At 43.7% G+C, this 12,371-nt stretch overlaps 1 protein-coding gene across 1 annotated transcript; it reads right to left on the bottom strand.

The window, feature by feature from the left end:
* Positions 1–243: 243 nt before the first annotated feature.
* Positions 244–3,840, bottom strand: ZNF503 (zinc finger protein 503). The gene is made up of 2 exons (XM_072424245.1): positions 3,294–3,840; positions 244–2,278 (listed from the first exon to the last, which is right to left on the bottom strand). The coding sequence occupies exons 1-2, from the start codon at positions 3,555–3,557 to the stop codon at positions 893–895; spliced, it is 1,650 nt and encodes a 549-aa protein (XP_072280346.1). The 5' UTR covers positions 3,558–3,840; the 3' UTR covers positions 244–892.
* Between the last annotated feature and the right edge of the window lie 8,531 nt (positions 3,841–12,371).

The raw sequence follows: 12,371 nt of genomic DNA on the forward strand, positions 1-12,371 counted from the left end.
TTTCATTTCTTTCCCAATTTGATTTAAAAAATAAGAATTTTATATGATAAAATCTCTATTACATTTAACCTTTTTTTAAAGCAACAAACTATAATCAATTCAATTTCATTAGAAAAAAATCTTAATATTTTGTTTTTCCCTTTGAAAACATATTAAAGTAGAAACTGTTCTATTCTTATTAGGAAAAATCAACTTGCCAGACATTTACACATAAAAAATGAAATAAAAAAGTGAACCCATGTGTGTAAATTAAATATAATGTTTCCTTTTAATTTGAAAAGCAATACATTGTGTGTTTGATACATGATGCAAAATGACCACCAAGCTGGCACAGAGCTTGTCCAATTTTTTTTTTGGGAGGGGGGTAAATATGGAAAATTTCAGAACCAGAACAAAATAAGGCAAATTAGGAATTTTTGCAATAAAATCTTTTTTTTTCTTCCAGAATACATACAAAAAAATACCAATTTCTCTCTTTTTTACTGTTTACACCTTAAAAATAATGCAATTTGAGATTCTGACAAACTGCTGGTTGTTTTAGTAACAAACATGCACTGGATGGAAGATTTTTGGAGGGGTGAGGGGTGTTGAACCCAAAGAGACATTAAATAAGATACAATACAATAAAAGCAGTCAATGTTTTACTTTTTTAAGTAACATTAAAGAGAAAATGGGTTATTGTGTCCCTGTTATTTATAACTCTACAAGGGGAGTTTTCCACTTTACCTGTCCAGAAATGCACTTTTGGACCGAGTCTGCTTGGAGCTAACAGAAATAAATAAGTGTCCATGGATCCAGTCCTCAAATGAACACCAAAATTTATTTTTTTTCAAAAGAAAAAAAAACAATCATGTCTATTTTGTGTCCAGGGGATGGAATGGTCAGGTATGAGTCATTGGTATCCCAGAGCAGAAGCTGTTGTAAGTCTTTGCCCATAGAGTGCATAGGGGGAGTAGTAGTGTCCTGTGGCTGCTGGCACTGGCACGGGGGCACCACCTGAAGGGAGGGGGCTCTTGGAATAAGGGTGGTAGCGGCTGCTGCTGAGTCCCAAGGGGTGGTGGTGAGGGCTACGTAGAGTCAGAGGGCTAGGAGAGGCCCCTGTAGGGGGCATGTGCATGTGACAAGCCATAGCAGCAGCGGCCAGGGACGAAGAGCTGGGGTATCCAGGCAACAATTTGTCCGCGGAGCCTGGGAAGGCTGTGTGTGTCCGCAGGTGGCCGAGCAGTTCCTCGGAGGTGGAGAAGCGCTTGTCACAGGGGCCTGTGGCGGAAACCCAGTTACATACATGGGGCAAGGGGTCATTGGGAAGCATGAAACCATAGGGGTAGAGCGGGTGCCCGGGTAGAGAAGGGGGTGATACCCCGTGGAGGGCGTGGCTGGGGTACACCAATGGGTATCCAGATTTAAGGTCATGTGCACAGGTCGCGCTGGCACCCAGCTGAGAGGCGCAGTGGTAGCTGAGGCAGTAGGGGTCCCGACACAGGCTGGCAGTCATTACAGAGGGTGGCGATGCCCCTGTCAGGGGGCTGGAGGCAGCTGACTTGCTGGAGCAGCCTAAGCTACTTAGCTGGGCACCCACTAGGGAGTTGCCCTTGGTGGGGTCCAAGGAGACTCCGTGTGCCAGGAACTGAGGAGGGTAGCCGGCGTAGGCTCCGGCCAGGGTGCCAGGGTAGGACATGCCAGCTGGGGGCAGAGGAAACACCGTGTGGCCTGGCTTGTAGGGTGACACCGGGGCCACCAGACCGGATCCCAACACTGAGCCAGATGAACCGGAGGAAGAGGAGACCGGGGTGGGGGAGGGGGCAGCGGAGAGGCTCTTACAGCCCGCGGAGCCGTCCTGGTGAGTCTGCGGTAGCTCTGCGCTCAGCCTCCCATGCCGTCCGCTCTCAGAAGAGCCGCTCTTCGTACATTGATCCGTTTCTTTCTTGTCCGAGCTCTCCCCCGAGGATTTAGGCTCTGAGGTAGGTGGAGGGGTGCGGGGGGAGCCGGGGCTGCCAGTCCGAGGGGTAAAAGGTGGGCATGCGGCGCTGGGCACCCGGAATCCGGATTTATCGGCCGAGCTGCCCTCCTTCTTGTCGGGTGGCTTGGAGTACGGCTTGAAGCTGGACTTGTCCTCCGCACCGATGTCACTCAGCTTCAGCGGACCGCTCTTGGCCTCCTTATCTGACCCGGCCGAGGAGCCGGTCACCGAGGACAGCTTGGACGGAGCCGGGTCCGGCTTACCGATCTGGGAGCAAGTCTGGGCCAGCAGGGCGAGGGGGCTCTTCTTGGCATCCAGCTGTTCAAACAGACAAAGGCAGGTCAGAGGAGGGTAACAGCCCAAAATGTGCACATCACGTGATATATCAATATTATAATATACACATAAAACATCTATAATGTATGAGGATCACATAGTCAAACTGAAAATCATGTCAGGTATAGCCCAAAATTGGCACCCCCAGATAGATTGGATTTCCTACTAATCGGCCGGTGTAGGGATCTCTTATTTATTATCGGCCGGTGTAGGGATCTTTTATTTATTATCGGCCGGTGTAGGGATCTTTTATTTATTATCGGCCGGTGTAGGGATCTTTTATTTATTATCGGTGGGTGTAGGGATCTTTTATTTATTATCGGTGGGTGTAGGGATCTTTTATTTATTATCGGTGCGTGTAGGGATCACAGGGTGAGCGCATTGCTGAGGAATTCAGGTGAGCAGACAGATGATGGTGAGGTCATTGCTGGGTGATTTCTGTCCTCTCTGCACACAATGGGAGGGATTGCCAGGCAAACTTTGTCCCCAGATATAATGACATATAATATAATATCATATAATGTCAAATAATATAATGTCATACATGGTGACTGATCGGGCACTGCACCTCATTATATATTTCTATACGATCTATACATGGGTGTAAATAGATCCGATGTATGAGCAATCACAGAAGTGTGCTGAGTTTGGGGATCAGATAAATGATTGGGGGTTATATGGGGAGATAAATGGGGGGAATCAGAGAACACAAGTCTGGGGGTTCCGAGAATGTGATGATGTAAAGGAGGAATATTATATAGGGGGGTCAGATAGGGTGATAGAGCCCGGGGGGCACACAAGTTGGGGGTGCAGTGTATACATCACACAATTTGTATTTATATCGGGGGGTCGGATTGGGGACACACAAGTATTTAGGGTAAGGAGGATAAATATGAGGAATATATTGCAGTGCCAGGGTATAGGGGATCAGATACAAATATGGGGGGGTTGGCACACACATGTAATGGGGGAATTGCACATTGGGGGTAGCACTCACCTCTATAGGGCTGACCGGGGTGGATGGCAGGGGTTGGAGGTACTCGGGGTGCAGGATGTGTCCGCTCCGAGCCGTCAACATTTTCAGTACTTTGATGGGCAGGCGGGCGGCCTGGCGCTGGGGGTCGGTGGGGGGCACCGGGTGGGTAAAGGCTCTGTGCCCAGGTCGGGGAGGAGATCCCTCGCTAGATATCCCCGAGCTGTCTCCGATCTCCCGGGTTGCCGGACTCTGATGACTTCCAGAAGCCAATGGCGGGCTGATCATGTCCCCCGGACAGGCATTGGTGGTGCAGGTGGGGGCCCCAGGTAGACGTGCAGGTAATATAGAATAGTATTAATCCCGGCACACGATATCCAGTGTGTGTGTGTGATAAGATCCGATCGCACGGCGATGAGCAATCCAATGCAAGTGACGGTCGGGAATCCTCAGCAGTCCCGGAGCCGCTCCTGGTCCGTAGTGTAGCGCAGCCGCCAGACTTCTGCCAACCAACTCACTCCGATCCGCTCGGCACTCCGCGCACATTAAAGGCTTTGCCGCCTTCCAATCAAATGGGACCCCGAGGTGATTGGAGGGTCAAGGGGATGTGACGTCCCCCCCCCTCTCCTCTTTCTTCTCCCCCCTCCTCCGCCTGGTGGTATCGCCTCTCTGCTCAAAGCTCAGGGTTTAGCTGTACATTTTATGCTTCGTGTCCCCGCCCGCTCTCTATTTCTGCAATCCTTTTCCGGTCTCCTTTTAGAGGACTAAGCTTCCAATAATGACAAATATAGTGTTCAATAAATGTGACATAATCAGAATGTCAGACTGGAAATAATTTATAGAGCACTTATGTGTTCCAAATTCTTTACAAGATTCCCCCTATACTCCACAGGCATCTCAAATGTTTGGATTTCTCCCATCGTTACTCCCAGGGCACAGAAAAGGGTGAATCTGACCAAAGGAAATACCTTAAAGCTCTGTATTTTTGGTTCAATATTATAACAATGGGCCTGATTTAATAAAGCCCTCCAGGACATCAAATAGATACAATATCATGGGGGAACCTGGGCGATCCCACAAACTTGGAATGGATCTGGTTCAGGATTGTAAACATTTCCCAACTAATATCAAACGATTTTTAATAACTCTATTCCAGAACACCCAGGTTCTCATATGATAGTCTGTCCTTTGACGTATTGGGGAGTTTTTAATAAATCAGGCCCAATCTGTAATTATACTTATATGAGTGGCCATGGGAAAATGTGGAGATGACACCTAGAAAGCTGCAAAGCTACCACTTACCCTATATTATACCTTTCCTGCCTAATGGTGGTCAACATGTTAGCTTATTTGGTTTGCTGAAGAAAATTGCTATTGGTTGTGTTAATTACGGAACAAGCCCAAAGAAACAATTGTACAGATTTTAGTGTTTCTAACAGAGGTAGTTATAGATCTGATTGCCCCTAACTCTGACCAGTATAGAGCCCAATGTCCCCAGCAGAGGTTATGTCAGATGTCAGTGACCCCAGCAGTAAAGATCTTTGCCTCCCGTCTGTGTGTAGCAGTAAGTGTTATATATATATATATATATATATATATATATGTGTGTGTGTGTGTGTGTAATTGTAAGCTCTTCTCTGTTGCATCTGTCTGTATTAGTCTATCATTTGCAACCCCCATTTAATGTACAGTGCTGCGTAATATGTTGGCACTATATAAATCCCGTTTAATATTATTAATGAAAATAACAATAATAATAATAATGAGTGGTAAATATTTATATATTTCTGCTTTCTGATCCTTGAAAGTAAGTCTAGAACTCTCACGTGCGCATGGAATTCTGTTGGCACTGCAGAGGAGGAGACACTGCTTATGACATCACTCCCCGGGGGTGGAGCTTATAGCTAATTAGAAATAATAAGGAAATCAGTAAATGAAAAGTCTGAAACTTCCTAGTAATATTAACCCATACCCAGAAAGAGAGAATAATAACAGACAGAACCCTAACAATAGATTCTCAGGAGAGAGTTATTATAAAGGGTATCGAACATATAGAATATTATTATTTGAATTATGATGAATAATTTTACTAAGCAGTCGTTATATAGCACCAACATATTACATAGCGCTGTACAATAAATAGGGTATACAAATGACAGATACACACAATACACAGGAGCCTGTGTAAAAGGAGCTGACATTATAGGAGTATATTCAGCACAGTATATGCTTTGGAGTCTGATAAAATTGATTCCAGCTCTCTGATTTATCTTCACACATACGAAATTTCTTGAAGTGCAGTATAAGGGGGCGATCGCCGTGATTTTAGTACAAAATTCGCCCTCCTGCAGGATTTCTGCCAAGCGTAGTTTCCTAGAACCACGAATCAGCGCGCGTCCGACCAATCAGAGCGGCTCGCCTTGTGCTGAGGCTGGGGAATGTGCGTGTCACGTGCTCCCAGTATTCGGAGCCTCGCTGTCACCTTGCCGCTCTCCTCCCCTCCATCAATTGTCAATGTGACTCCAGCAGCATCAGTCAGTGATTTGTCAGCCTCTGTCAGTCCGCTCCTGATTTATGTCAGCTTTTGTTGCTGATTACAAGGCTGGTGTGACTTGAAGAGGAGAGGGTGGGGGGTGCTGGGGGCGATCCGTCTGAAAAGAGTCATTCAGTGTAAGGAAATAGATCGTCCGCAGTCCAAACTCCATTTATATGCAGTCCGGGGGCGAACAAGCGGACCTGTATGGGGCTATGGAGGGAGGCAGTTTGGGGGTTAATAGGGGGTCATCACAAGGTCGGGCAAACACCCGCACATGGCCGTGATCACCGGAGGTGTACAGATCGCCCGGACATAATACACAGGGCGATGATCCCGATCCCATTCACCTCAATGACAGCAGCCTGCAATGCTCGGGATGATATTCTGCATTGTGTGTCTTTCTCCTGCCAGCCCTGACTGATTCCTGGGAGGGGGATTAAGATTGACACATCTCCAGAATCCTTGGAATGTCAATAAAACTGACACTTTGTACAAATGATTGCTCCGGATCAAAGAAAACTTCTCCCTCTATTCATCTCAACACAATTATCACAATCCTGCAAGAAACATCCATTTTACAGGAGCTGGGCCAGCACATCCAGGGCTAGGGGAAGGGTGCATGGATGTACCCAGCACGTGACCTTCATGGGGTAGAATTAAGGGAGGGTAATAAATGGAGATTGTATATATTGTAGAGCCTTCCTTACAAGGGGAACTCTTAAATTAACATCTTTAGGGAACCCAGCTCTAATTATTATATCCACAGATCACAGTATATTAGTGTGCTGGTCAGTGGGAAAAATGTCACCCTTACAGATAGATCATTTAATGACTCTGGAGGAACAAACTTGCTGACTGCTCAAGGAAGCCTTAGCAGCCTCTGGAAGAACCGTGGCTGAAAACCCTGGAAAATAGAGAACATAGAAACTGCAACATAATATAAAATAGATATAAAATAAATGTCTGTACACAGAGATACAAAGTATGAAACAACTAAACACAATGTATTACAAAATATAAAAAGAAAAGAATATAGATCTCTCTGTAGCAGAGAATGCACACACATATGTGCATATATATATTCCTGCTATATATTTACCTCCCTATTATATTACCCTTTATTTATACATAAATAAAAAATAAATATAAATAAAAAATAAAATAAAATAAAAAATAAGGGCTGCAGATAACAAATCAAAGTACAGTGATAAAGGAAGACCCTGACCTATGTTATTATAATATATATATATATATATATATATATATATATATATATATATATATTTACTTACACCTATTTATACATATATATTATATATATTTTTTTATAGTGCTTTGTATTACATATACCACATCTGTTAATGTTTGTTAATCTTTGACACATTTTCTTTTTCTTGTCTGTAGCCCTCTTTCCTTTAATGTGGTGTTTTACACATGGAGACGTGTTAATCTTTTACATTTGTCCCTTGGTGTGACACCAGGGGCCACACAGGGTGGGACAAGTTGGAAAGGTCACAACAAGATGAGGCCCATGTGACCTATAAGCAGCAGGACAAGTGCCACAGGGGGCCTCTGATTGGCTGATCTTGTACCCCTTACCCTGTACCCTTTCATTGCTGTGTAATGATGATTATAAAGTGAGGCCTCTAAGTGGCCCTAAGTTTTTTTTTCCCCCATAGAGAGCTGTGTGATGGGAGTGTACAGTGAGACAGATCTCAGGCAATAGATTTGGGATGAGGCTGTAGGAGGGAGGATAAGAGGAGATAATACATACCAGAAGGATGGAAGTGGAGGCTGACAGGCTGGATTTTCCCCTCTGCTCCTCACATAGGGCCTGTTCCTCTACTCTCCCCACATCTCCCTCTTTTGTTGTCAAGTCGAATTGATAAATGAAGTGCAGTAAAAGTCTGCAAAAAAAGCTGAAGCCTTCATTTGTGTTCATTTGCATTAAAGTGCTTGGAACAGCTGTTTTCCTTACAGGACCAGAGAGACTGCTATCTGTTTCCTTGGTGTGTTTGCCCTGCCTCCCGGGGTGAAATATTTAAGATTAATTACTCTAAGGTGGTGGGAGATGTGAGAATTGCCTTTTTTATGTTTTAATGGGCTGGGGAGAGCCATGGAGAGACTTGACTTGAGAAATTCAGAGGTGAGACAGGGCTTGTATTGCTGTACAAGGGGGTAATTCATCCAGGACCATGGGGTATCCGTACATCACACCCTTCAGCTTCATTCTTGCCTAGGAAGCAATATTCATAGCATCTCATCTTGTACATATGTATGCACCTCGCAATAGGTACAATTCACAAAGCATTAACACAGGGAAAAGAAGCTTCATTTTATCCATATACCTGTAATTTCCAATTTCAAATCTCTGTGTTAAAAAATATATTAAAAAACATAGATCCTGATCAACATAGTAAATCATCTATATTTACTGAGTGTTTATTTGACAACACTACTTTTCAGTTGTCACTGCTGTCCATTCTGTGTACCACCTTGTCCCTGGTACCTCCAGGCATGACCACTATCTGCCAAGGCCCCCTGATTGTGTATTGTTATCTGAACAATATTGTTTTTAATGATGAGGTGAGACCCACACAGGCCATTCAAACATTCCACCATCATGCAATCTAATGTATGCACAGTTAAAACAAAATTAAAATACATTTCTGTTTGTTTTTTTTAGATAATATATAAAAACAAAAGGCCAAAGTTCACACATTCCCTTTCCCTATTTTGGGAAATATATTGTGATTTATGGAGCACCTTTGCTGGTATTTATAGTTTCTTGTTCTGCTAATCATGGCCCCAATTTCAATTAATTATGGTAAAGACTTGACAATTAATTGTCTGCAAAATCGAACATAATTTAATACATGTGTGCCCACTTTTAGGCGTACTTTCTTCATAACCCTTATATAGGGACTCCATGCTAAAATATGCCCTAGCCCCCTAGCTTGGTGCAGAGATGATCATAGCCCCCTAGCTTGGTGCAGAGATGATCATAGCCCCCTAGCTTGGTGCAGAGATGATCATAGCCCCCTAGCTTGGTGCAGAGATGCTCATAGCCCCCTAGGTTGGTGCAGAGATGATCATAGCCCCCTCCTGGGTTGGTGCAGAGACTATCAAAGCCCCCTAGCTTGGTGCAGAGATGATCATAGCCTCCTAGCTTGGTGCAGAGATGGTTATAGCCCCCTAGTTTGGTGCAGGGATGATCATAGCCCCCTGGCTTGGTGCAGAGATGATCATAGCCCCCTGGCTTGGTGCAGAGATGATCATAGCCCCCTAGCTTGGTGCAGAGATGCTCATAGCCTCCTGGGTTGGTGCAGAGACTATCAAAGCCCCCTAGCTTGGTGCAGAGATGATCATAGCCTCCTAGCTTGGTGCAGAGATGGTTATAGCCCCCTAGCCTAGCTTGGTGCAGAGATGGTTATAGCCCCCTAGTTTGGTGCAGGGATGATCATAGCCCCCTGGCTTGGTGGACAGATGATCATAGCCCCCTAGCTTGGTGCACAGATGATCATAGCCCCCTAGTTTGGTGCAGAGATGATCCTAGCCGCCTAGCATGGTGCAGAGGTGATCATAGCCCCCTAGTTTGGTTCAGAGATGATCATAGCCCCCTAGTTGGTGCAGAGATGATCATAGCCCCCTAGCTTGGTGCAGAGATGATCATAGCCCCCTAGCTTGGTGCAGAGATGATCATAGCCCCCTAGCTTGGTGCAGAGATGATCATAGCCCCCTGGCTTGGTGCAGAGATGATCATAGCCCCCTGGCTTGGTGCAGAGATGAGCATGGCCCCTTACTTCTTCCTCTTATCATTCCCCCGGATTGATCTCCTTTGGTACTATTCGCAGGGAGACTTTGTAGTGTTACATTTCACAGAGCAGAAAAAAAGCTGCGAGTGAAGGCAAAATTAATTAGAGAGCTTCCTGGCCTCTTTTACCTACCAGCTATTGCGAAGCATGTCAAGTCGATTTTATTTGCACACAATGGGAATGATTTATTTTCTCTTAGAAAGGAGTGGGCTGGCAGAAATGTGAGGATGAAAAAAAAAAGTTTAGAAATGCCTTGAACTATTCACAGTAGAGATGGCTAATCAGTATTGAGACTGGGGGCACTGGGCAGCTGTTTCAATGCGGGTTCTCCTTTCATCTGAAGCTGTATGGAAGCGCTCAATTAAAAGCCTATCAGTTTGTAAGTAAATCAACGCCTATCAAAGTTGTCACATCAAACAAAACGATTATTATTGCAGCCCGCCTACCCTATTAATCTCCTACTTGGATAATCCTCTTGACAGGTCAGGCTGGTGAGAGTGAAAGCCTGGACAGGATCTGCCTAATCTGGCCAAGGAGAAACTCAGGGCCAGCAGGGACAGGGATGGCTATGCTGGAAGCCTAAAGGAGACTGGAGAGGAGTTTATACCACATGTAGATTGGAAGCTCTGGGGGTTTCCTGCAAGCGGCAGGGTGCCACTACTACAAGTCTACATATGTCACTTCTTCTGGCTGGGGTAAGAAGTTTACAACCTAGGAAGGGGGTAAGCAGCTAAAATGCTTTCAATGGATGGGGTCAGCTTTATTCTAAAGGAGAATACAAACACATAACAATAGGAACATGCAAGGCTGGACTCAAGCATCATCAATACAAGAAAGGTGTCATCAGAAAACATCCTGGGTGTCCCTTACATGACCCACACAGAAGTTCCTCCTCCAGAAGTTCCTGAGAAATTCCCTGGATGTGGGGATTCTGGACACTTAGTACATCAACCCCAATGGAAGCGCTGGATCACCATCATAGGTGTTATGTGGACCAAATCCGAAGTCACTTCTTTTACAGCTGGAGTCAGACCATCAGTTTGGTGCCCCCAGAAATAGACCTCCACCCCCAATACTGTACAATTACCCCCAGTGCTCTAGGATCTATTCATCTATCTTCCCGTCTCATTATCCACTTTTATCATTTTCCCTTCCCATTTTTACCTTATTTTACTTTTTTATTATTTCCTCTTTGTTGTTTCCCTTTGTCCCTCTTCCCATCCTTCTCTCTCCTTCTGTCCCTTCTTTCTGCCTATCTTGTCATCTCTTTCTGTCTCTTTATACGTCTTTATCTCTATCTCTTCTCTGTTCCTCTTTGTTTCTTTCCATCTCTTTCTATCCTTATTTCCCTATCTTTTCCTCTCCCTCTCTGTCTTTTTCCCATCTCTCCTTTTTATCCCATTCCTCTTTTACTCTCTTTCTCTTACTTTCCACCTCTCTCCATTCTCTTTCTCTCCAACCTCCTCCCTTCTCCTTTCAATCTTGCTTTCTCTCTCTCTGTCTTTTTCCCATCTCTCATTTTTCTTTCATTCCTTTATTTCTCTCTTTCTCTTACTTCCCATCACTCTCCATTCTCTTTCTCTTCCAACCTTCTCTCTCTCTCTCTCCTTCCTCATCCTCTATCCCATTCCCTCTCTCTTTTCCCCATCCCTCCATTCTTCTCTCCCTTATATGTTCTCCCCATCTCTCTGTATTTCTTCCCTGTGCTGATGTGTAATTTGTACTAATCGATTCGGATAGGAGTTTTTAGATAAAGTGGAAGCAGTGATTTTCAGGGCAGTGTCACAATGCTTCACACCTCTGACAAAGAAAAGCCTCTTTGTTTATTCATTACCTATTGAATTCCTGATACTTTCCCTTGTAACAGAAGTGACAGGACGGCTTCAATGACACTGCTTTATGGTTATCATTTAGCATTTTATTTCCAACCTGAAAAAAAAGCTTTTCTGTTCTCAGACAGCTTGATTGAAAAGCACACATTTCAAAGCATAACTTTTTTCTTTCTATTTACTATAGAAGCCTTTAGGCTGACTTGGGAAATAATAGCAGGCGAGCACATATTTAGTTACAGCAATCCTTCAAAAGTTCACAAAGTCAAATAAATAAAGAGACAATCTTGACTTTCTGGTCTTAACTTGGTCGTATAGCCCTGCCTGACTTTATGACAAATTGTACAATCCTGTGTTCTATAAGTTCAGATCAGTCCATGCAATGTCACCATAATATTCCTATCAAGAACAAGAAATAAATGTCCCAGGCAGACACACCTCACATCTCTGTTCTCAGCTCTAAATACTGCTACCGAGGTGTGAATGAGACATTTCCATATTGTGGACTGCAGCACACAGCACTCCATGATGATACATTATTATTAATATTATTATTACAACAATGTCCCGGCTGAAACCTGCAAGATGAGGCATGCCAATGGAGGCGATCATTGATGGAGAAATTATACATACATTATATAAATATATTTATATATTTATTTTTCTACAATATGTACACATAGAAAAAAACAACAGTGAAAAATATTTATTCAGAAAAAAATGAAAACATGAAAAAATGTACGTAATTATTTAAAAATATTGTACAATATGTAAATATGATAAATATATATATATATATATATATATATTGCAATGTGTAGGGAGATTAAAAAGAATATAATTTACATATATATTTTATATTACATATGCTATGTATAATGTATGTATGTGAATGTATGTATGGCTATACATATACATAAAC

The sequence above is a fragment of the Pyxicephalus adspersus genome, chromosome 10 (genome assembly GCF_032062135.1).
Source record: "Pyxicephalus adspersus chromosome 10, UCB_Pads_2.0, whole genome shotgun sequence".
Taxonomy (NCBI): domain Eukaryota; kingdom Metazoa; phylum Chordata; class Amphibia; order Anura; family Pyxicephalidae; genus Pyxicephalus; species Pyxicephalus adspersus.